General features: G+C 34.5%; 1 protein-coding gene across 1 annotated transcript in view; it reads right to left on the bottom strand.

Moving 5' to 3' along the window:
* Positions 1–26436, bottom strand: part of PCDH15 (protocadherin related 15) — a 965496-nt gene that overhangs the window by 108809 nt on the left and 830251 nt on the right. Inside the window, exons 24-25 of the mRNA XM_064374141.1 lie at positions 13172–13281; positions 11724–11864 (exon numbers count right to left, since the gene is read on the bottom strand). Of these exons, the coding sequence (XP_064230211.1) occupies positions 11724–11864; positions 13172–13281 (251 nt within the window). The remainder of the gene's footprint in view (positions 1–11723; positions 11865–13171; positions 13282–26436) is intronic.

Raw genomic sequence — 26436 nt, forward strand, 5'->3', positions numbered from 1 at the left:
AGTATAAATGGAAATTAAAATTCCATTATGATATAAAGTAAAAATTTAGCACTGTAACTTTCAAGTAATATGCCATCCCTCTATACCGACCCCTATACTGCTTACCAAGCACTTCATTCAACCACATTTCAGCCTTAATAAGAATTTTTTTTTGATTTTCCTAAGCAGTATCACTCCCTGCTTTATTTTGACCACAGAAGTCCATTTTTCCTCTTTGGGTTACTGTTACCTCCACATTCCATGTGACCTTAATAGAAATGCCAACTACTGTACTCTTCACTTTACCCATTTCCAAGTATACGTCTGACTCAAGCCAGGCCAATAAGGTTCTCTCACCTTCAAATGTGTGATCCTTGAACTGATGGCCAGTTGCTTGATGGTCACTGACCCCAGGTCTCTTAATGGCACTGCCCAAAAAAAGAATTGCTACTTGAGTTTCTGCTTAAGATTGCTGAAGACTCTCCATGTTTTTGTCTTTATTTTTCTTTAACTTTTTTTTTTTTATTGAATTTTAGGTTTTGGGGTACATGTGAAGAATATGCAAGATTGTTGCATAGGTGCATACGTGGCAGTGTGATTTGCTGCCTTCCTCCCCTTCACCTATATCTGGCATTTCTCCCCATGCTATCCCTCCCCAACTCCCCACTCAATTTCTCTCTTGCTTGTACAAGCCACCAAGTATTCTTCTGATATGATTCCTTTAGAATAAGCCAGTCATAAATGGTTCCTGTTGTTTACAACTTACTAATCATGCTGAAAACAGTTTGGAATGACCAATTTAGTCCATAGCAAAGAATGGACACCTTCCTTATCTATAGAAAAGATAATGAATTTTTTCTTCCCCAAAACATTATGAAATGTAGATTTTTCATTTTGTGTTACAAAATTTAATCAAGTGTTAAATTTTAGTATATTTTCTTTTTTAACATCATGGATTATTATATTATTTTAATATTTTTTTGAAAAAGTTGTATTTTTGTATATACATTATCTAATTGTCAATCAAGATAGGGGTATTCAAACCTAATGCCCTCAAACGATGGCCTGGCTGCTTTTCTAACATATCACAACCTACAATAACTGGTAATAGAGAGAATTCAGAGGAAAACATGAGGTATCTATCTCTATATATACTTATCTAAAGGAGTAGATGATGCATATTTAGTATGTGCTTACTACACAAAATTTTGTGTGGTTCAAACATTCACAGCTAGTAGTAGTAATAAAAAATATCTTTTTATAGAATATTTCTTACATTACATTAAGTACTTTTCAGATATGATTGTCCTTAAAATTCTCAAACACCCTATAAGGTATAGACATGTTTACCTTAATAGAAAGTTGAAGATTATAAGGGTTAGAGAGTGTGTAAAGGTCAAACCTGGCTATGGAATTCAGGTCTGTCTGATACCAAAATCATGGATCTTAAGCAATTTGTTATACAAAATTTTTACATATCTACCTTTTCTCTGCTGTTCTACTAAGGTAATTTTAAATGGGAATGATTTAATGGTTTAATAATCTGAATTAGGGCCAGGCATGGTGACTCATGCCTGTAATCTCAGCACTTTGGGAGTCCATGGTGGGTGGATCAAGAGGTCAAGAGTTCGAATCAAGCCTGACCAACATGGTGAAACCCCGTCTCTAAAAAATAAATAAAAATAAATAAGTAATAATATGAATTATAAAGAATTTTCCCTTGTATAGATTTTTGATGAATTTTCTCCCTTACTGTTTATCCTTTAAACTCATGCATATCTGAGCATTTATGAAGTATCATCAAATAGGGATCATCAATAAGAAAAACTGAACCACTAAGCTGGTTAGAGTATCCAACTTTCTTGTGTATTTTAATAAAACATAAATATACCAATCTCTATTAAAGAGTCTTGATGGCAAGCATATGCTGTAAGTAAATAACTGTAACAGACTTTCAAAATTGAAAGTGACAAGATTTAAAATAATGATTTCCTCTAAATTACTTGTCAGTAATTATTTTAAAGATACTACATGGGGGACTAATTAGGTACAAGATACCAAGAGGGATAAAAACAGGAACAAGATTGATTGATTGAACCTAGAAAATTTCCTGGGAATACAAAATGAATTAGATGGGAACAATTGACTACTAGACTTGTGTTTAGAATAATGGTTAAAAAGAATGACAAGCTAAATTTATGTTTCTTATCTCTGAATCACAAAATTCTCAGTTTCCGCTTTTACACTGAAGTAATCTGTAAATTAAATTGAAACGCATGCCTTATAAAAATGTAAGCATTGACAAAATTAGGGAGTATTTAAGAATAAATTAAATTTTAAGTTGTCATGGGGCTAAAACCAAGAAATCTTTTACCTACTTAATTCCCCTGTTTTCTTCCACATACAAGCCTTTTGTTACTAGCTTTAATGATTGTAAGGCCCATGTTAAATATTAGCCAACATACTTATTTAGTCATAACATATTTAGTCATAATTTTTTGGAATATCTGCAACATTTGATGTTTCAGCCATTTTCCACTTTTCTTGAAACCCTCTTCTCCTTTGGCTACTAGGTCATCACTACATAAATTGTACTCTTGTTTCCACTGGGCTCTTCAATAGCTATTCTTTTTCTCTCCTTCACTCAATGGAAGAGCTTTCCTAAAACTCAGTCTTCCATTTTTCTCTCTTGAATAACAGAATGGGGGTAGCCAATGCCTACACCCATGATCAATAATAAAGAATTAATATGCTTTAGAGGAAAATTCTGATAATTTCCCTCATATTTATGATTGCTAAGCCACATTTTATGCTTATGTTATTCATGTAGTTGCATCTGTTTTCTATTTCTGGAAATGCTGTTATTTCTGTAACATAAGTCACTTAATAAATTCCAATTCTTCTGTGCATAGTTTCATTTGCATTTAATGGGGCTTAATGTTTCTCCATTGAAATATGAGTTTTTCTAAAAGAAGAGGTTTAGAGTGACTATTATGTCATTCTGGGGCCTCATTATCAGTCAGTGATTAATACTCTCTGAAAAACAAAAATTTGAAAAAATATTTGGCATTCAGTGAATGATCTCATTGTGAATTCCAATTTAAATTTGGACTAAAAAGGTTTAGAAAAAAATCTAAATTATTTACTATATTAATTATGAATATGCTTCCAAGAACAAAGAAAATTCTATGTCCTGTCTTTAGTTCCAGGGTTATTCTTAGGTAGAAGAAGGAGAACTAAAGGAGAACTATTTCATGTATTCCTAGATACTTAAATATTTCAATTTTGATTGCCCATGGAAGCAAAATAAAATGTTTCCCTCATGAAATATATTTTTCCCATATTATACATGTAGAAATATAATCTTTTTCTATTTTGGAAAGTTTGATTATGTATCATTGTCATCAGTTCAGCACACCAATTTGAGATCAATGGAAAAGCACTGCTTCAATGCATTTGGTTTCAGAAATGTATTAATAGCAGTCTATAACCATGTTAAAAATCGTATTTCCAAGGAAAACTATTTTGCACAATGCAATTTTTTCTTGGATAGACAGTTTTATGCCATGAGTCCACTGGAATGTATTTTGATTTCATTGAAAATAGAATGTTTTCAACCATATATTTATATAAGATGCCTAGAATTTCTGAAAGAAAAAATACTGTTAATTATATTACATTAATTTTCATAAGCTGTTCTCCATATTTTAAAGTAATAAATTATTAATATAGTTTCTAAAACTGTGTCCATATATTTATAGCATAAATATAAGGCTATGATCATTTCTGGGATTTGGGGACTAAAAAATAACACATGACAGGCTATAATATTGTTACTCCAGTTATAGCAAGGATGCTTTTTTAAGTCAGTCACTCATAAGAGTCATTCGCATTATTTGTCAGAGACCTTGTGTTTGAAAACCACAAAAGTAAAATAAATGAAATGCATTACAAGCTTGTACCCTACAGCTAAAACATAAAAAAATCAATAGCATTTGAACTGTTTTACCGCCAGTTTGAGGTTTATTTTAATTGTCTTGTCATTTATTCCTGATTGAAAGTCTAGTTATTCAATCAAAACACAATGACATATTTATAGAAAGCTATGGTTTTCTTTTTTCATGTTTCAAGATAATTATTATTTCACCATGAAGAAAAATTATCACTTCAATTATGGAGTTACATAAATTAATCGGTTCTGTAAAGTTGTATGTTACTGCTTTTTCTCTACGTAAAAATAAAATAATGGGAATGACTCTGTGGCAGAAATATTAACATGAGTTTCTATAGATGTTCTGGGCACAGGCTTTTTGAAGCTTCTTTGGGACCAAATAACATTATATCCTAAAAACCCAGGAGAGTTTGAGTTGTTCTGTGGAGAAAGAGACTATGGATAGGGAGAAAAGATGACTCATAATTTTGAAATAACGTATTAGAAATAGCAATGCATTCACATTTGTCTTTCCTTTTGAAACTAGCCCAATAGTTGTTTTCAGATAAACACAGAAATTGGCCCTTCTGCTGTTAAAGCTTACAACTTGTATTTGTTTTATCTGAGTTCCTTCCTCAGGAAAGGAGGATCTTCAGGCCCCTCAAAAAAATGTATCAAATAACTAAAACTAACCAGATCACTGCACCAGAGGCCTCCTTGCTCCTCCCTCCTTTCTGTTTTTTTACACTATTACATTTCTTCCCTGCTATATAACCCCCCTAGTTTTAGTCAATCAGGGAGATGGATTTGAAACTGAGCTCCCATCTCCTCAGCTGCAATACCCAATTAAAGCCTTATTCCTTGGCAACACTTGTCTCAGTGATTGGCTTTCTGTGTAGTAAGGAGTAGGACCTAGATGTCTCAGTAACCTTTGCAGACCTGGTGTCTCAGTAACACTTTGTAAAATGAAAATAATTATTTGATCAAATTAGTGGTCAGTATTGAAGTAAAAGAAAGAAAATATGGGCTGCATGTGGTGGCTTTATTGAGTATATTTATGTGCCACCCATTTTAGGCTATTGGGATATATCGATAAAACAGATAAAAAACTTCCTTGTGCAAACTAAATTCATTTTAACTATCTCTACTACATTCTGTTCTACAGTCTCTCTGAAATAGTAGGCTGAATATGAACATATAGGATACAAATATAAAAATGTCTATTTTTTTTATTTTATACTATCTCTTTTATCCTGCTAACATGGACTAGTATTTTTCTTGCTGTTGAATAAAAGCTCAAGAATTTTTACGATTAAAAAAATTGGTGAATAGAAAGTAATATGATAAAGATAATTTTAAAAAGCATTTTAAAGTGATTCTCTACTTCAATATATTAATCTAATACTTCAAATTTCATTTAAAGGTTAAATTTTTCTCCCTCCCCAGTTTAGATATTTTAATGGAAGTTCCTCTGCCTTTGGGGAAGAGGCTGTAAGAGATTTCTTTTTTCTTTGTTAACCACTACCTCCTTCATACATTAGCTGTTGATATTTTAACACTCAGACTTCTATCATCTGACCTTGGAGATAATGGGGGAAAGTCAGGTAAGGTAGGTAGCAAAGCTCCTACTTAAAAATCACTGTGGTGAAATATTTGAATACACTTTGGGTCAGACCTGGGTTTGAAACAGATATGGCCAATGGGAGCATCTTCAGCACTGGTACGCTTTCCAGCAGTAATCTCAGTTAACTCCAGCTTGTCATTTTAATAGGAATTCAGTAGTCTATCTCCAGTTTTTGCCTTTTGCATCACTCCTTCAGGTAATCCTACTGAATAGGATTTAAGAAAACTGGCATTCACATGTATTCTAATTCTGGTCCTTTGGGTTGGTTTTGGTGTAATTTTGCAGGCAAAGAACACTTGTAGAAGCACAGGCCTTTCTAGATGTAGGTGTAATATAATGTAACACTCCAGTCATTGTAATCGCTCGTTACTCTTTTCTCTACATTTATCTGACAGGTCGCAAACATGGATTTGCTGTGCGAGGCCAACATAAGGACATAGTGTTTTGTACTGTAGTTATCAATATTAAACTTGAGAAGGGAAAGCAGATATTTCCACAGCCCTTGTTTTTTGGAAAAAGTATATTGTTGAAGTTAATTCAAGTATACCTTTACAATAACCCTCCCCCACAAAAGAAATACTCATACATAATCACTTATAAATTTCAATCTGCTTAACCATTTTCAATTCTCTTTGAGAGTAATGGTGTTCAGAGTGGTAAACTCTGTTACTGAAACACCAGGGTTTTGGTCTAGGTTCTGCTGCTTGCCACACAGAAAGACAATCACTGAGACAGTAAGTATTGCTAGGGAAGAAGTTTTTAACCTAATTGGGTGCTGCAGCTGAGGACATGGGAGATCAGTCTCATGGAGACAGATCCCTCATGGCTTGATGCTGTCTTTACCAATATTGACTACTCACAAGATCTGGCTGTTTAAAATTGTGTGGCACTTTCCCCCCACCACTCTCTCTCTCACTTGCTACTGCTTTTGCCACATGATGTGCCCGCTCTCCCTTTGACTTCCGCCATGATTGTAAGCTTCCCAAAGTCTCCATAGAACCAGAGCAGATGCCAGCACCGTGCTTCCTGTAAAGCTTACAAAACCATGAGCCAATGAAACCTCTTTTTTTATAAATTACTCAGTCTCAGATATTTCTTTATAGTAATGTGAGAATACTCTAATATAAAGAGATCAGTGAGAAAGTGATACAAAGGTAAGAGAAGATTCATCACTAGGGTAGTAGGAATCTCCCAGTGAGACAGAGGAGGGATGGAGCTTGTCTTCAGATTACCTCCACTAGAGCATTCTTTCTTGTAGTCACACTAATCACAAGACCTTGCACCACCTGGCAACATCACCCCACTCATGCCATCCCCACTGACCACACGAGCTTGCAAGCTGTAAGTTATCTAGGGAAACCAAGATGAGGGCCATTCCACCAGAAATTTTACTCAAAGTAGTTGGCCCCCAATACCCACATGCACAGAGGGCTAAGGAAATGACTGCTTCTGACCCCTAGATTCATTATAATACTAAAAATCATACCCAGTGGGGGAGATGTAACATGTTAATGAGGCATGTGACATATGAAGAAGTATGTTATCAAACTGTACAAGTGCTAGAAATTCCCCATCTCTACATGCCTTGATGTCACTCCCTTCATGGCTAGGCCCCTTAAAATTACTCTCTTGGCTATGTCCAGGGAGGCAGCAAGAGGACTCTTTCTCTTCAGGGCTGCTTTCCTTATGCTCCAGCATAAGCTCCAATAATGCCTGGAGTCTGGGAAACTTTCTTAGCCTTGTGTCAGTTTCTATTGCATAAGGGCATAAAAACCTGTGCCCAGTAACACTAGAATAGATGCTAAATTAATAATAAAACAAAAAGCTAGAGTCCAAAAAAAAAAAAAAACATTCCCTAAATAAGATTTGACCAGCTATACTTTTATACAGAAAATGACCTAGAATTACCAAAATGGGAAAATATTTTGACAAAAATACTGAACTCTAAGGAAAGTAATTATTTGGAAATTCAGAAACAAGACCAGTTTGTCATTACACATTATTTATAGTAATTCTTCACAGAATAAGAAAAGGAAAGAAATTTTTAATTAAAAAAAAAAGAAAACGAGGCAGGTGGATCACGAGGTCAAGAGATCGAGACCATCCTGGTCAACATGGTGAAACCCCATCTCTACTAATCCAAAAAAAAATTAGCTGGGCACGGTGGCGCATGCCTGTAATCCCAGCTACTCAGGAGGCTGAGGCAGGAGAATTGCTTGAACCCAGGAGGCGGAGGTTGCGGTGAGCCGAGATCGCGCCATTGCACTCCAGCCTGGGTAACAAGGGCGAAACTCCGTCTCAAAAAAAAAAAAACAAAAAAAAAAGGAAAATGAGTCGAGTTATCCAGTCAAATTGATCTTCAACATTAAAGGCCTCAGATTAGCTTTTCTTAATGCACAGAAACACAGGAAATAGTGCTCTATAATCCTACTTTGAGGACTGTACTTGGGAATGGGCTACTAAGAACTAAATGACTGAATGGCTTATTGATATTAAGATGGATAAAACAGTATTACTTTCAATTAGATGTGTGGGAAAATAAAAGGAATAAAGCAGAAACACTGCTCACAACAGGAAAGATACGAACAGTGCAAAAAAACAAAAAAGGTAAGTGCATCACATAACGTAAATGTAAGCATTAGAGCAAATGTGGACAAACTACAGCCCTTTGGTCAAATCCAGCCCACAGAAGCCTTTTTCAGTAAAACAAGTTTTCTGGGAGCATAGGCAAACCCCCCCCCCTTTTTTTTTTTTTACATATCATCTCTACTTTTAAGCTACAATAGAGTAGGTGCGACAGAGACCCTGAAAACCAAACATATTTGTTATCTCAGTATTCCTGAGTATGATAGTGAATCAACTTATTATTTGAAAATAAATAATAAAAGAATCGAACTTTTTTTCCTTGTTTTTCCTATAGGCGCTGGACCTCAGAGTAACTCAATATTTGCTATGGAGAAGTTTTTCATTACAGAAATATTTTAGATAATGAATATATAAGTAATGAAAAGAAAAAATTAATAGAAAATGTCTATTGGTGGCTGCTACTATCTCTATCACAAAAAGAGAATCAAAGAGATTTAATGTTTAAGGAAGGAGTGAATATCACTTATGATTTATTTGTTTAAAAGCAAAACCAAAAATAAACTAGATATGATCAAGCCTCCAGATCAAACTACTTATTTACTGGAAATAAAGGAAGCAGAAAGAATATGAAATGACCACGTGAAGAGACAGTCATCAATTCAGGCTTCAGAAATGTAATTTCTTGCACAAATAAATATCAAGGTGAATAAAAGAGGATGGTAGTGGTGAAGACTACAGATTAAAAAACACTTAACAGACCTATCAACCAACTGCAATGTACAGACCTTATTTGGATTCTGATATAAATAAAGGTCTAATATGAACTGGATATGCTTAATATGAACTGAGTATGTTTATTACCAACTGGATATATGTTGGTATCAAAAATTTATTACTTTGTGCAGGAGTAATAATATTTTAATTAAGTTTTAAGAGTCCTTAAGATATACATATCAAAATATTTACAGGTTGAATGTTATGACTCCGACCTGCTTCAGAATAATGCAATAGTGTGTAGTTGAGAGCACAGATGAAAGACCACTTCCCAGGGTGTGATTATGTTGAGTTGGTTAGTTGATACATGGAGGTTCACTGTAATAGTCTCTGTAATTTTTGTATGTTTGAAATGTTCCAACTAAACGGTTAAAATATTTAAATATTCCTAGTGTTGGACTTATGAAATGAGCTCTAAAATTTTACATTTTAAATATTAATTCACATTTCAATATTAAATCTAATCACATCATGGTTGCAAAATTATTTACTTTGAAAATAATTTCATTAACAAATTTTTGGTAAAGAAGTCACAATAAAATACTTCTTTAACAAATTAAATTTCTTATTTTTGTTATCTTTATTCAAACGATATGTGGTAGGGCAACTAATTCTGAAGCAGAGATGAAGAATCAGCTAATTGATTAACTTTAATTTACATAATGATTTTATTTGCATAGCTAATGGGCTGGGGATTGACTATAGGCTATTAACAGCTATTAATTAATGAAATCAAATTAGAAATGTATGGGCTTGTATTTCAAACTTAAGAGGCAAAGGTCAGTCATAAAAGGTTAATAATATTCAAAGAATCAGGCACTAAACATTTTGGCTTGTAAACTTTATGCATTTCTGATAGGATAGTTCATGAATTGATTCTACCTTTACATGCACACTAGGGCACATGCAAGTATACAGGTGCATGAGACAAACATTAGCCTCAGATTTACATTTAAACTCAGGCAATGGAAGCTAATTGTATCATATTCACACATAAAAACTTAATGTACCTCTATTCATAAAAATCACAGGTATTACTCGAGAAATCACAGGTATTATTTTCTTAAGTAACTGTTACATTTGAGTTACATTTCACAAGCAACTCTTCATTTGTTCCGAAGAAAGATTGCCGGTATAGTTTTAAATGAATCTTTCCCATTTATTTGTATTTGCAATAAAATAGGTTACATTATACAATTTAGAGCTTCTCTAACCTTTTGACTCCTCATTTATCCAATTCAGTTTATAATTTGAAGCACCCTTTATATTTTTAAAAACATAATTGCCTGTAGTTCAAAGATTTTAGAAACTCAAAGAAGTCATTTGCTATTTTTAAACAATTTAATTATGTGAGTGTTGTATAATTATCGAGGACAATTTAATTCCTTTGATTTCAAAGACCTGTATAATCTGATTTTTCAAATGATTTGGTTGTACTTCTACAAGCAACTGTGCAGCTGTGTACACTAAATCAGTAAATGAGGTTTGCGATAAATGAAAAGGAGTGATTTCTTTTTATGATCAATTACCAAACTGATAAAGACAATTCTATCCTGCATCTTCTGCCTGTTGCTCCTGTCACCAGGATGGAGTTCTGGGGCACGGATCTCGGCTCACTGCAACTTCTGCTTTCCGGGTTCAAGCGATTCTCTTGCCTCAGCCTCCCGAGTAGGTGGGACTACAGGCAGGCACCACCACACCCAGCTAATTTTTTGTATTTTAGTAGAGACATGGTTTCACTATGTTGCTCCAGAATTGTCTCAATCTCCTGACCTCGTGACCTGCCCACCTCAGCCTCCCAAAGTGCTGGGATTACAGGGTCTTGCTTTCCTTTCTCTCACTCTGCCTGTGCTCTCACTTAATGGCTCCCTCCTCTTCTTTTTTTCCTCTTCCCCCTTCTAAGAACGCTTGCTTGATGAAGTGCCTTGAAATGATATCCAGGAATAGTCCCCGGGTGAATGTTTCAGATCATATTTCTCACCGCACACTCTATCTGGGCCTCTATTCTATTAATAGTTAAATTAAACCTGATTTTCTTGAGTCTTCTAGATTTTAAAAGGGTTGCTTTGACTACAAAATGATGATTGCTTAAATGCAAAAGAGTATTACCTCAATAGATGGGAAAAGAATAGCATTTATCCCAATATTGGTAACATCTCTGAATCTCTGTCAGTTCCCTTCACAAATTGGCTTTTACATGCTTCTGTGTGGGTAAACTGTGTGTCACAGAAATGTTGAAGTTTGGAGTCACAGAAATTGGGTTTAAATAGCTGTGACTCTTCTTTCACTGTCATTTAAAACATTGACCTTTTTAATTATTAATAAAATCTTCCCTTTGTAAAATGGGGTAGTTCTCATGTCATAGAAATATGTGTGGATTAAAAATGAACAAAGATGCTACATTGAATTACAATAAATGTTAGTCACTAATTTATCCAAGAAAATATGTAAATACAAGAAGCCACACAATTCAGGCAATTTCTAGTAGTCATTCATTAAAAATATATATTTCCCAATGTTTATCCAGAGCTTCACAGTAGAATTGAGAATAAGGTTCATTATTTAACATAAACAGACAGTGGTGGCATTTTAACAATATTGTATACACAATTTGAAAACAGTGTTGTATTTCCTCAGCGTTTCAGGAGTATGAAATGACTCCCTGCATTGTCATACACCAGCGGTGAAAATGAATAAGCAATCATCTCAGAGCATTAATGATCTTTCCATGTTGTCCACTGAGAACAATATTTTAGACATATGTATTTCACTAAAACATTAGCAGAGACACCATACAATTATGTAAAAGCTTTAAGTAGTATAACTTACTTTTTGAAGGAACTCGCAGATTGGCAAGGACCACTTCCAGGGAATCAGCTTGGACTCGAAGTACATAGCTCGTCCTAGTCTCATAATCCAGAGGTCCATTCACATAGATAACACCTGTGATGTTATTAATTCCAAATTTATCTAGAAATTAAAATACAATTACCTGGTCATTGTCTTTACACTATAAGGAAAGAGATTCTCTTTAAAAGGCACTGTGATTTCAAAAACACTAAAAATGCTTGTTTATAACTAGAATGATGAGTGAAAGTGACAAAATGCTGGCTTTTGGAAACGATTCCAACTCTTTAAATGATCAACATCAACATTTCACTAAAGTCTGCCTTGAAATTGCAGGGTTTTTGTTGTTGTTGTTTTGAAATAATACTGGAAATCAGTGTTCTATGGTCAATTACATTTGGGAAACACAAAATAACATATTCTTCACCTTAGATTCAGAAGGTCTTCTACCACACTAAAGGGAAAAAGGAAGTTTAGTTATTTTTAGGAAGGACCTGCAATAGCACAGTAGTAACAAATAAAGGCAATAAAAGTAAGATATTGACCACTTTTTACACTGCACGAGCAGTATGTCCTAGTAATAGTTGGTCATTAAAAAGCTTAAAAAGGTCTTTATAATTTTCTAGCAAACTGCTTTGAAGCATTTACATTCACTCATTCCTAAAATATTTACTATTGATTAACTTATTAGATGTATATTAACTATTTCTTGACTACTTACCATATACTAGGCTATCTAACATACCAAAATAAAAAAACAGAGGAGAACCTGCGGATGATAGCTAAAACAAAGATTAATATGAAAGACTGAGCTATAACCTTATTCCCAGAGGCCAGCAAATTCCTATCATTCTTAAAGTGATTAGGAGACAGAAATATTTTTACTTATAATTGTTACTTATAATATTTTTACTTATAATCATTAATTATATATCTAATTTGACTATTTGGGGAATCGTATAACATGTGTGGCTTTTAACATGGATGCAACTCTTTTTAAAATTCATACTTATTTACAATCTTGAAATTTCTTCAGGATTAGTTAAGTTATGACCAACATGCTAAATGTCGTGGTTGGTACAGACCCTGAGGAGGAGGAAGCTACTGTAGGCAATAATCACGACCAAAAGCTGAAAATTTCATGATGCGTTACTTCTGAGGAAATGTCATTAAAATATCATCAAATGAGGGGAAGGGCAAGGCTTCATTAATTAGATACTTAATATTTCTTAAGGGCAAAAAAAAAAAATCACTTGAACTAACATAACTGGATTTTTATTCAAGTTCAGCATACATGGTTATCAATTACATTTAAGATGAGCACGATTTTATTAGAAAACAATAGACAATTTAAATTCAATCTGAAATTAGTCCAAATCTAAGTTTACTTATTGGTTGATGGTCAGAACACACACTAAAAGTCTACTCACCTTCTTCATTTCCTGAAACAATGGAGTATACAATACTTTGATTAATGGCAGCAGCAGAAATGACACCAACCACGGTCCCTTTGGTGGCAAGTTCACTTACTGGCAGAGGTCTGCAGGTTTAGAGAAGATGATGTATTTATTTTTAAGTACAATTTTGGATGTAACTTTAGGTTCACAGAAAAACCGAAAGAATGATAAGAGATTTCTGATATGCCCTTCACTCCCACACATGCATGACCTCCTCCGTGATCAAATCCCTCACCGGAGTGCTACATTTGTGATCACTGATGAATCTACACTGATGCATTATCACTGAAAGTTCACGGTTTACATCAGGGTGCATGTTGCTGTTGTACATTTTATGAGTTTGGACTAATGTACAATGACATGTATCCACATTCATGTAGTATCACACAGGATATTGTCACTGTCATGAAAAATCCTCTGGATCCTGTATATTCATCCCTCCCCTCAACTCAACCTCTGGCAACCACTGATCTTTGTAGTGTCTCCATAGTTTTGTCTTTTCCAGAATGTTGTGAAGCTGGACTCATACAGTATGTATCCTTTTCACATTGCCTTCTTTCACTTAGCAATATACATTTAATGTTCCTCAACATCTTCCTATGATTTGATAGCTTATTTCATTTTTAGCATTACATAATATTTCATAGTCTGAATGTATCCACAGTTTATTTCCATAAATAAAAAGCATCTTGATTGCTTCCAAGTTTTGGCAATCATCACTAAAGCTGCTATAAACATCTGTCTGTACGTTTTTGTGACCCTAAGTTTTCAACTCTTCTGGGTAAATACTAAGGAGTACGGTATGGGATTGTGTAGTAAGGCTGTTTAGTCTTTTAAGAAACTGCCAAACTGTCTTCCAAAGTGGCTGTACCATTTTGTATTCTAACCAACAATGAATGAGAATCCTATTCTAATAGGTGTGTGGTGGTATTTATTTATTTATATTTTGTTACCCATTTCTATGACAGAGTTTTAAAGTTAATAATAGAATGTACACAGTAGTTCTTCTAAGCTACATTATGCAATTACATTGGGCTTTCATTGAAACCTTTTACAACAAATCCTGAAATACAAATTTAGTCTGAAGTATAAATTGTATACAAGGCTTAACAAACATCTTGTCCAAATTGCTTGGCTTTTTGCTACTGCCGTCCATACACTTAAAGGACTAGTTACCTAATGTAAAGCAATCTTTCTCACACATACCCTAGCACCTGATGGTGGTCCATATACTCATTACATGAGCAATAACTGCTTCTTGCTGAACAGTAAGAACCAATTTGTATCATTTTAAAATGAAATATATAAAGTATTTATGTTTATTTTACTGTACTGCATGTTTTTTTTTTTGCCTTCTTTGATAACATTCAAATATTGTTTTCAATGATTTAGCCTTTTTACTTTTCAGTACACAAGTGCTTTAGCCAATCCCCATGGTACATGCATAGACCCATTAACCATCTCTGGTCAATGAGGGCACTTTATCCTCTGCTTAGTGTTCATGTGATGTATATGTCCCATGTAAATTCAATGAATATACTATATAAGATTATGACTTGACTAGATTCTTGCTAGCCAAATCTATTGGCTATATCCCTCGCTGGATTTGATGAAGTAAGCTATCATGTGCAGCAGTCCTCATGGCAAGAAATTCAAGGTGATGGCTAACACCCAACAAGGAACCGAAACCCTTAGCCCAACATCCCAAAGGAAATGAATTCTGCCAACAACCACATGAACTTGGAAGTGGATCTTTCTGTAGCTGAGCCTCAGGTGAGACTCTAGCCCAGGTTGATACCTTGATTAAAAGCTTATGGAAGACCAAAAAACAGAGGACAAGCTAACCCATGCCTAGATTCCTGACATACAGGAAATTCAAAATGATATATGTGTTGTTTTAACCCATTAAGTTTGTGGTATTATTGTGCTGCAATACAAAACTAATACAGATGGCTTGAATATTTGAACAATGGATTATTAATTTATGACAGATTAAGATACATACTACTTATCAAAAGTTTTATACAAGAAAGCATGCCAGTCATATTTGACGATAACTTTCAAAAACTGAATTCCTATTTGTGGAAATAGACATTACTTAAATTGTTTGTCTATCTTGTTACTATACAAGACGGAAGCTAAATTTTATACTTTCCATAATTCATCTGTTTCCTAATCCTTATATAGTATGGAAATATGCATACATACTAAACATCTGCATCTTTAGCTTTAACATGAGAAAAAATGCTATGTCCGGCTGGACGCAGTGGCTCACGCCTGTAATTCAAGCATTTTGGGAGGCTGAGGTGGGTGGATCACCTGAGGTCAGGAGTTGGAGAACAGTCTGACTGATATGGTAAAACCCAATCTCTACTAAAAATACAAAAATTAGCCAGGCGTGGTGGTGTGCTCCTGTAGTCCCAGCTACCTGGGGGGCTGAGACATGAGAAATCCTTGAACTTGGGAGGTGGAGGTTGCAGTGAGCTGACACTGCACCAGTGTACTACAGCCTGGGCGACAGACAGAGCAAGACTACATCTCAAAAAATAAAAAAAAGGAAAAAAGAAAAATGATGCTGTCTACTTTCAAATATTAAAAATGCATGTTGTATGCATTTTTGCTAACCTTTACTGTGCATTTAGGATAGCAATAATACTAAAAAAATAACTGGCATAATTTAAGAAGACATTTAAATCCTATGCATACCACTAAAAGCATTTACAATTCTATGTGTTAGTAAATGTTTAGGACGGATTTACTTCTAGACAAAATTTCTCCTCATTAACCTTTGTCTTAATTGTTCCAGTACACTTGTTTCTATCAGAATTAAGACATACTATAAAAATGCAATCTTCTCCTGAAAAGAATTAAATGAACCTCTATGACAATGAGCATTAGATTACAACACCTCAATTATTTTCTATTTATTGGCAACACTGCAATTTACGATATTAATAAAAAATAATATTATTTTGTTATTGTTTTAGGCTGTGGAAAGTACCAGTTACATGATGGGGGCAATTGCATACTGTCTTTGGAGTCACATACATGTCCTGAATACAAAATGAAAGAGTTGGTGTAAATCAGAATTCATTAAGTCAGATGAACAAAGAAGGTAGGGACAAAACCCAATTGAATAAAATGGGCTGAATATAAATCTGTAGGGAGAGGAATGGAAGTTAGGAATGGGACAGTATGTAACTACCATAGAATAATTCAAGTCTAGTGTGATTTGTCAATCAACAAAGGAAATGTAATATTTTGTATACATTTATGAACAACCAACGGGAATATATAATTTAGTTTTTAAAGCATCAAGTGACTACATTTAATCTATAGGTTGACAGTTTATGATTTTTTTTTTTTTTGAGATGGACTCTTGGTCTTGTCGCCCAGGCTGGAGTGCAATGGCATGATCTCAGCTCGCTGCAACCTTCACCTCCCAGGTTCAAGCGATTCTCCTGCCTCAGCCTCCCAAGTAGCTGGGATTACAAGCACCTGCCACCATGCCTGGCTAATTTTTGTACTTTTATTAGAGATAAGGTTTCGCCATGTTGGCCAGGCTGGTCTCGAGCTCCTGATCTCAGGTGATCTACCCGCCTTGGCCTCCCAAAGTGCTGGGATTACAGGCATGAGTCACCATGCAGTTTATGATTTTTAAAGCAGATAAACTATTTCTAACGTCTTTTCTAGTTCTGCCATTCTGAACCTGATAGAATGTGATTTATCATGCACTCTTCTTTCTGTTGAGTATAATCAAAACATATTGCTTAATTTCAGAAGCAATGAATTATGGCCAAATGAAACAGTTCTCAGAAGGGTTTTTAAAAAATATTTTATTTGACTATTAATTTCATAAATCTTCAATTCATCCATTTATGAAAAAAAGTGCATCACTAGCTCTCTTCCAATTTAACTTTTTCACAACTGATTTATAACAAATAACTGTGAATGTCTGAAACTGAAGAACACTACCTTTCAAAGCTAAACTTACTACCAATACAACTAACAAACTGTACTCAAACACTTGAAACAGCTTCAGTATGGAACTATACAGCTTACTGATGCAGCTTAAGAGTCAGATACCAACTAGATTGCCATTTTTCTAAGATCGCTAAGAGGATGCTAAAGGAAATGCTATTTAGCAGATATGAACCTGAAATATGGCAGAGGCTCGTGGTTTCATGTTTTCATAATGGGCTTCGGGAAGGGCTTCCTCAAAGGCCCTTGCACAAGGCTTGACCTGAACTGGGTTTTGTGTCTTGCTGGCAGCGTTACTTCCTATTTGCTCCATAAAGGCAACACTTCTAACTTTATTGGCCATTTTAAACAAAATCTACAGGTTTTGACTTAAATTTCCAAATCACTTCAACAAATACTTAAATAGAATCCTCAATAATATTTCAATTTTAAAAACAGAGCTATGAGTAATTTTAAATATTTTTGCTCATTAATATTACTATTTGCATTATCTTTACCATCTAAATTTTACATGTAAAACAACTGTGTATTTTTAAAATTAATAAATTGTTTTTAATAATGTTACTGAGAAATAAATTCAGATAAAAATACTGGTATAATGCCTATGCATTTCAGTATTATGCTTCCTCCCAGAAATGCTCAATGGTCTCAGAATTTTTTGTATTCTTATTTTTTAATTGACAAATACAAATTTTACATATTTATGGTATACATCATGATGTTTTGAAATATGTATACATTGTAGAATGACTAAATTAAGCTATCATTTTATTACCTCACACGTTTATTAGTAGTGAAAACATTTAAAATCTACTCCCTTAGCAATCTGTAATACTGTACATTGTTGTTAACTTTGGTCATCATGTTGTAAAATAGATCTCTTCAACTTATTCTTCTGGTCTAACAGAAATTTTGTATCCTTTGACCAACATCTCTCCAATTCTTCCCTTCCCTCCCAGCCCAGGTAACCACATTTTTATGCTCTACTTTCATGAGTTCAACGTTTTTAGATTCCACGTTAGCTTTATTAGATCATTATTAGAACTGCGCAGTTTTTTCTCTGTGTTTGATGTATTTTAGTTAACACAGTGTCCTCCATATTTGAGACAAATGAATAGATTTAAGGCAAAATAGAATACTATTTAATGTCTAGGTTCATTCACATTGTCCCAAATAAGAGGATTACCTCTATTTTTAAGGCTGAGTAGTGTGTGTATATATAAATATATACACACAAAATGGAATACTACTTGGAGATATATATATATATATATATATATAGATACACACACACATATATATACACACACACACACATATATATATATATATCACGTTTTCTTTATCCATTCATTCATTGACAGACACATTTTATTTGATTCCATATCTTTACTATTGTGAATAATGCTGCAATAAACACGGGAGTGCAGATATCTCTTTCACCAATAGCCTAATTTAAAAATGGACAAAGGACCAGAATAGATAGTTCTCAAAAGAAGACATACAAATGACCAGTAAATATATGAAAAACTGTTCAATATCACTAATGATCATGAAAATAAAAGTTAAACCTACAATGAGATATCACCTCACATCTGTTAGAGTATTAATAAATCCACTTCATGTAACTTGCATGTGAGTGTGTTTTATCTTGCCAGGTTCAGGCACTGGTAACACTGCAGCCCAGAATACAATGGAGGGAAGCACTGGGGTTCCTATTCCTGCTGGTTCACATAGGGACGTTATATGCTATCTTCCACGTAGTGAGAGTTCTCTGTTAGGATTGGTTATTAGTGAACTTCCTTCACGCTGACCTAAAATGTTTCTGTTTTTCATCTACTCATCCCACTTTTCACTTGAATCCCTGGCAACCAATGATCTTTTTACTGCCTCTATATGTTTACCTTTTCTAGAATGTCACATAGTTGAAATCACACAGTATGCAGTTTCTTGGACTGGCTTCTTTTCTTATCAATATGCTATTAAGATTCCTCTATGTCTTTTTTGTAGTTTGGTATCTCATTTCACTTTATTACTGATTAATATTACATTGTATTGGATGTATCACAAACAACTGCATTACAGTTAGAGGAAAACTGATCAAAATAACTCTGAATCTACTGTTTAAAAATAAATCTTTGCAGATTAAGTGCAAACCAGAAAAGTTAACTATTTCAGAATTTACATGCACAATACTTACAATATAACCTCATGAAGATATAGATTAATTCATATGTATCCTTTTAATATTTCTAAGTGTTTTTTGAAAATATAGATTACAATAAATCTTTCAATTAAGTACATTTTAACTAATTTTCTGAATAAGGACTATTCTAAAATAACATAATTTGCAATGTCTACATGTTAGACCCAGTGTTTACAGTATAAATATAGAAGAAACAATTACACTACAATTTAAAATCTACTTTTATTGTTGAGTTCAAGAAGTAACAATAAAAGTAAATGTTGTCTGTGTCAAATAAAGCTTCTAATTATTTTAAAAGCCAGGCAGTTTAGGATATAAAAATGTTTGTAAATAGATGCTATAAAATTTCACTAGTTTTCAATCTGGCTCTATTGCTTTCTTTATACCGAGAGACAAGTCTAATTTATTTTGACATGTTTGAATTCAATATATTTGCAAATCAGTACCAATTAAGGAACTGTTTTTTTATCTACTATAAGGAAATTTAATGAAAATGGGAAGGGAAGAAAAAAAAACAGCCACTGGAACTCCTATTATTTGTATCTTTGGAGTAATTGAATCAGAGTGATCTAATTTCACATACTTAAATAAGAAAAACAGTTTAAAAAAGACATGAATCAGGAGAGAGATGCCAGTTCTCCCAGATTTCTTAGGATGGATTTTAGATAAGAAAGTTAATGCAGGGCCAAAAGACTAGACACGGATTTTTACGTATGTTCCAAAGAATGCTTACTTCCTGTCATGAAGAGTTTTGCTTCTATTTAGTTCCCTAAAGAATCCTCATCTTGAGGATGTAAAAACTGAAGTATAAACAGTTTAGCCAAATATTTGAAAACAAAAACTGCAATCTAGGGTGTTTGCTTTTTTTCCCTTTGCTTAAATTCCTATATTTTCCTCATTAAAATACTGTGTTCTAATCTCTCATAGTCATTAGCTCTTAAAGCTTACATCCATTAAGAATGTGTTGGAGAAATTTTTCAAGTTTACTGAAGTACAGAAGATCCCTGATTTATGATGGTTTGACTTGCAATTTTTGACTTTACTATTGCTGTACCTTAATTGTTATAGAAGGCCCTTCTTACTCTCAAAAGTGTCCTGCTTTGGACAATAAATTATATGGTCTTATTTGTACTGGAAACTCTATGGATATAATAAAGTAACAAATTTATTCCTCTCACTTGAAAATTTACAATTTTTTTAGTGAGATCGAGTGTACACATAATCAGAATTCTGTTTTAAATTATACATTATTTGACATTAATATAGTAATTTCTACTTTCCCTTGATTGCAATTGCCTGATACATCTTTTCTTTTCCATTCTATTTTTGTGCATGGGATTTTGGTTTAAGTGTATTACTTAATCGCATAAAACCATGTTTACCAGAAGTAAAAAGCATTATTAGAAGATTAAATAAATGGCATAGCTATTAAGCACCGGAGAAACTGGGATATGAATGTCTTACCCTTCATAAATTGGTGATAAAAATGTCATGATTTTGAATCAAGATTTAAATAGTATAAGATTTTACTTTCCTTGCAGATTGTAGAAGCACAAAGTGACTTCCGTACAGCGGCTATGCACATGTCATTTGCCTATTTAACACCATTCAGTGTCTTCAAATTTCTGTGTGATAATGAACAAACTTTTTAATATGGCTCAGTCAGTCCCTTCACAATCTAGCTTTACCTATTTCTCCAGACTCATTACCATAGGACTACAACTAGTATGCTATTTTGTCTCTAATATGTTTGCATTATTTACTAATAAAATAATATATCCAACAATACGTTTTACTTGGATCAAAATTTCCCATAGATACAATACAATGAAATTATGGGACCTGGAAAATCACTCCTTGTATAGAAAAGTGTGTGCTGAATTCTAAACAGTGGATATAAAGTGAACTGTTTGGACTTGGGTCCTTTGTTGATGGAAGACTTGCTTCACTCTGATACATGAGCAAATGCCAAAATGTGTATAACCTTGGAAATGTGAAAGAGAAATTAAATTCCGTGTGGTACACAGGGAGCCTATGAAAACTGTAATGAAACATTGTCAGAATCATTCCATCAATAGTTAAAGGTGAAAAACCTATTATGTTTGAGGAAAGGTTTTAATAGTGCCATAAAAAGACAGAAAAGGTTATTTTCAGGTAAAGTCAACTCTTATACAACAAATCTAAATAAAAATAGAAAACAACTTTAGCAATTAAGTTATGCTCTCTGCATGTGCATTTGTTTTATATTATTTTAATAGTCTTCAGATCGCTTTCATTAACATTATTTCAATCAAGACAAATCGTTCTTTCCAAACTACTGTTCATCTTACTAAAATCTTTTCTCAAAATCCGTAAGTCCAAACTTGGAAGGTTTTATAAGAATGATAGCATGGGCAATATAGCAAGACTCTGTCTGTACAAAATAATAATAGTAATAAAAATTAGCTGGGCATAAGGTCGCAGCTACTTAGGAGGCTGCAGGTTGAGATGGAAGATTGCTTGCAGTGAGCTATGACCGAGCCACTGCACTTCAGCCTGGAAGACAGAGTGAGATCCTGTCTCTAAAAAGAAAAAAGAAAATGATGGCGGCTATATTCCTCAATATAAGGTAATTTGAATTCTCTTGAGTAATGAACTGTTAACTAGAACTGCTCACCTCCTATTTCTTTGGCCCTCGCAACAATATTATTTGCATTGTCATAGTTTACAAAAGTGAATGTCTCAATTACAAATTATACTTTTTCTGTTTTTTTTTTTTGTATATCCATAGGTAAAATGTTAATCCTTTATAAAGTATACTCTAATATTATTCTTTAATATAAAGCTTCTTGACAAGCTCATTGTAAATATAAATTGTAAACAATTTTCAACCTGTCATTTGTTACAAAATTAACTCATATGAATCAACTAACTACCAAATTTTTATTTTTATAGAGAAACTGATGTTTTTTTTTGAAGAAGGAGTTTAAATTTTTCAAAATTTCAGAATGTTCACGTTATATTCTTATTTTGAATTTGATATATTAATAGAGATTGACAAGGACATAATATTTTCTCTAAGGTTATCAATATATCAACTTAAGAGGCTAACAAATAAACCTTAGGAACATTTGCCCTTCTTTAAAAAATATATATACCAATGTAAATTTTGAATTTAGGTTTTTATGGAAATTACACTTGAAAATATACAAAGCTTAAAAATTCATATGTGACATTAAATCATGCAATGCTTAATATTAAAGTTGATACATTTCCATTTTAAATAAATAACAAAGGCCTATCTATATAGGTAGCATATATCTTTGAAAAGTTTGCGATTAATTCTATTTGGCAATTTTTTTGATTAATTGTGTAACATACTACATTTCCCGCTCAAAATCAATATTCACATAGAGACTTTATGATCTATTCCAGACGTGTTGACCTTTTCATGATATTTACTTTTAACACTGATGACAAGTGAATTTCAGTGTGTATAAGTCAGTCCACCACCCTGATATGAAGGTCTAATGTCATTCTCATTTTCACAATGCTAACTCACTTCACCTACAGGAGTCAATGTAATCTCAAGTAATATGTGTTTGAACTACTATTAGGATTTTGCTATTTCTGTAGGGATTAAATGAAAGATATATAAAGTGAATTTACTGACTCTGACAGTGTAACTAATTTCCAAAACATCTAAATAGATAATTGACTGAAAACCTCTTAGCAAATATGAACATGCAGTGACAATAAGAATATGCCTCTCAGATCTTCAACTACAGGAAGCACAATTGGTCAAAGTCCCAGTTACTGTGGTCTGAAATCTACTGCAATATTTGTATAAAGAACGTATTTCCTAAGGGCTGCTTAAGGAATCAAGTATTGAATGACTGCTTTTTTAGGCCAATTAAATGATCTCTACAGTCTATTTCATTCATTACATAATGTGAATTTGAGAATAGACTTTTTATGAGTAGGATTAACAGATTTTTCTCAATTTCTAATGAAAAACAAATTGTAAAAAATGATTTAAATAAAGATATTCAATTGTATATAAAGAAACTACCTAATCACTTGAATGGTTAGTAAATCAAAGTTCATAATTGGAATATTTATGTGTAAAAGGGGATAATTACTTGGACTGAATTCATTGCCCCCCGCCTCCCAAAAAAATGGAGTTAGTTGGAGGTAATTTTGAGAAAGAGAGGTGGAGGATGTTTCAATAACAAAAAATCAAGAAATGCCATTAGCTTTTTAAGAACTCTTTGTTTAACTCTTTGTAGTAGAGCAAGAAGGAAGCATAATCACATGGGGCATGCAAATTCTAAGACACTAGTATCATTGTTACATTTGTGTCAAAAAGAGAAACTGAAGGAACCAAATAAAAGAGGAACAATGCATGTGGAAGATTTGTTACATTTTGAGATTTTTGGTTGTTTGTATGCTTCTTAAAATATATAAACATTTGTTTACAGTTGCAGAAAATGTCATGGGATCCTTGGGGTGTTGCTTTTCCAGTAGGTAGCCTCTGTGGCTGGTGGCACATTTGTATGAATTCTGCTCAGCCCCCTGGGCTTATTTCGCCTACTCAGCCTGGCAGGATTCAGTTGGCTTGTTCTACCAGCCTAGATCGCATGCCTGCCAAGGGCAAGCCAGGTGTGGGGCAGCAAGGAGGGGATGAGTGAGTGAGTGAGGGGTCCACCACTGCACACAGCCAGGCAGGTTGGCTGCTGTGGTGGGAAGGGCAGCTCCAGTGCCGGCACAGATGCCAGCTCCATGAAAGCCTGTGGCTTGATCTGGTGCTCTGCAAGCAGCTTCCATTGAGGGCACCTACATCTGGATGAAGGGAACTTAGTGGCACGCAGTAGCTTGGAGATGACAGAAACCACAGAGTCCCAAAGAGGGCGTCATAGCCCTGGCTCAGAGAGCCTCTAGGACTGGGATCCCTGAAGGGCCATTTGCTGCTCTTCTCTCCTCATCACCCACAACGTGGCAAGTCAGGGAGGTATGTTTCAGCGCTGTTTCTGTTACTGCTCTTTCAGTCCTGCCATTCAGGACCAAAGTTCCCAAGTTCTTGTCCCTCATCTAGGAAGAATTAGGTATGTTGACATCTGAAGGGTGAGCAAGGCAAAGAGTGTTTTATTGAGCAACAGTACATCTTTCAGGAGACCCGAACTGGATAGCTCCTATATGCAGGCGGGTTGTCCTGATGTCTGCAGCTCTCAGTGGACAGGAGACCTGGAGTGGGTAGCTCCTATCCTCAAGCAGGTTGTTCCGATGTTTGCCTGAGTCTGGTTGAGTCCAGTATTTTTATGGGCTTCAGAAGGGAGAAAGTGCATGCTGATTGGTCCATGGGCAGCCATGGGTGGCCTGCAAAAAGGACCCTAAATTCTCACTCCAGTTCAGGAAACTGGCAGCCGGGGCACCAGGCTTCATGCCATCATTGGCTAGAAGGTGAGGTTTCACCAGACTCATCTTTTTCCACCCAGGAGCCTGTTTGCCTCCTGCTGCCATTCATGGCGCCCAGGCTGTTTGTGCCCAAGAGGTGCCTGCAGACCTGCTCCAGGCCACCCTCAGCCCCACCTTGGCTTCTCTCCCATGCTCATTGGTGTCCAAAGTCCAGAGGAGGCTGAGGCGGCAGGGGGCTGGTGTGTCGGCACCACCCTGAGTGTGTGCACATTCAGCCAGGTGGTGACAGTGATTGGGGCTTGGTCACAGCTCTGCTCTGAAATTGGAGCAGGCTGTGGAAGCAGGGAGAGGCCAGGCATTGGGAAAATACACTTCTGAGCCTGTACCAGGAAGGGGGCCCAGGTCCACAGTCTCAGCTGGGTGGCTATACCTGCACCAGGGAGATCTGGGCTCCTGCTCCACCAACTCAGAAGGGGGTGGGGCCCCTGCCTATTCCCAGTTCCCTTTGACTCCAAAGAGTGCACAGCCTCATCTGTGCCCCCGGGTTGTAGCCAGCATCTTTGTAGCAACTGCTCCAGACAGGTCACTTCTGTCATCAAAAGGAATCGTATACAGTATGAAGAGATATATATTTGAAAGGTTTTAAGAAGAACTCATTGTTTTCTGGATAGAATAGATGTTCACCTAATGATAAATGAAGGAGACAATGTCTTGATCCTCCATTTCACCTAAAAGATTGATGTGAAAAGGTCATGAACTTAACAAAATGAGTCTGTTTCAAGTATTATTACAGTCATACGAAACAAAGAGAATCAAGTGTGTAGTAATTCTTATCTACTATAATTCTGGCCATTATAAAAGTCAACATATATCTTGTTGGAGCAAATTTCTTCCCATTATGTGACTACTCCTACCATTAATGATTATTTGAAGCCAGCCATCAGAAAATAACATCAGTTCACAGGATTTGAAAAAGACAAAATCAAATCTTTTTCCAATACATATAAGATATCTTAATATTATAAATCATAAACCAGAAAAATGTCATTTTCCTTGAGAAATGTGTTTTGAAATAATGACAACCTATTGCTTATAGGGTTGTCTTTGTAAAATTCTTGAATAATTTCCAAACTTCCTTACGTCTTTTTCAAAGGAGCATTAGCAGAAAGGAAGTTTTTAAATATGCAAATAAAACAGAGGCATACCATAATTAACTATGTAGAAGGAGGGTTTGGCTTTTTATTATGGTGCTACTTTTATATAAGTCAGAAAACCTACTAATTATCTGTCATCAAAAATTCGCTGGCAAACCAGTAGGTTTTTTCTTTAGTTAATATTAAAGTACTTACTACAGTGTTTGTTATTTATGCCTATTATTTTGTTCTTTTACAATTTTAGAAAAAGATAATGATAGGTCTATTGTTATATTCTAGCAACTAAGCAATTATCTATAGAACAACATAAAAATGCTTTCAATTCTAAAAAAAAAAAAAAAATGGATTTTGTTTCTCTGTCTACCTAGAACTGGTATATTGAAAAATGTTATGCCGAATAGTAAATGCAAACTCTCAAACATTTTTGATGGTCGTCACGATACTAGTTTTCAGTTCAAGGCTCACATTTACACTTTGCCATTATGCTTTCATTATTATTTTCT

The sequence above is a fragment of the Aotus nancymaae genome, unplaced genomic scaffold (genome assembly GCF_030222135.1).
Source record: "Aotus nancymaae isolate 86718 unplaced genomic scaffold, 86718_ANA_hifiasm-v0.15.2.pri h1tg000010l, whole genome shotgun sequence".
NCBI lineage: Eukaryota > Metazoa > Chordata > Mammalia > Primates > Aotidae > Aotus > Aotus nancymaae.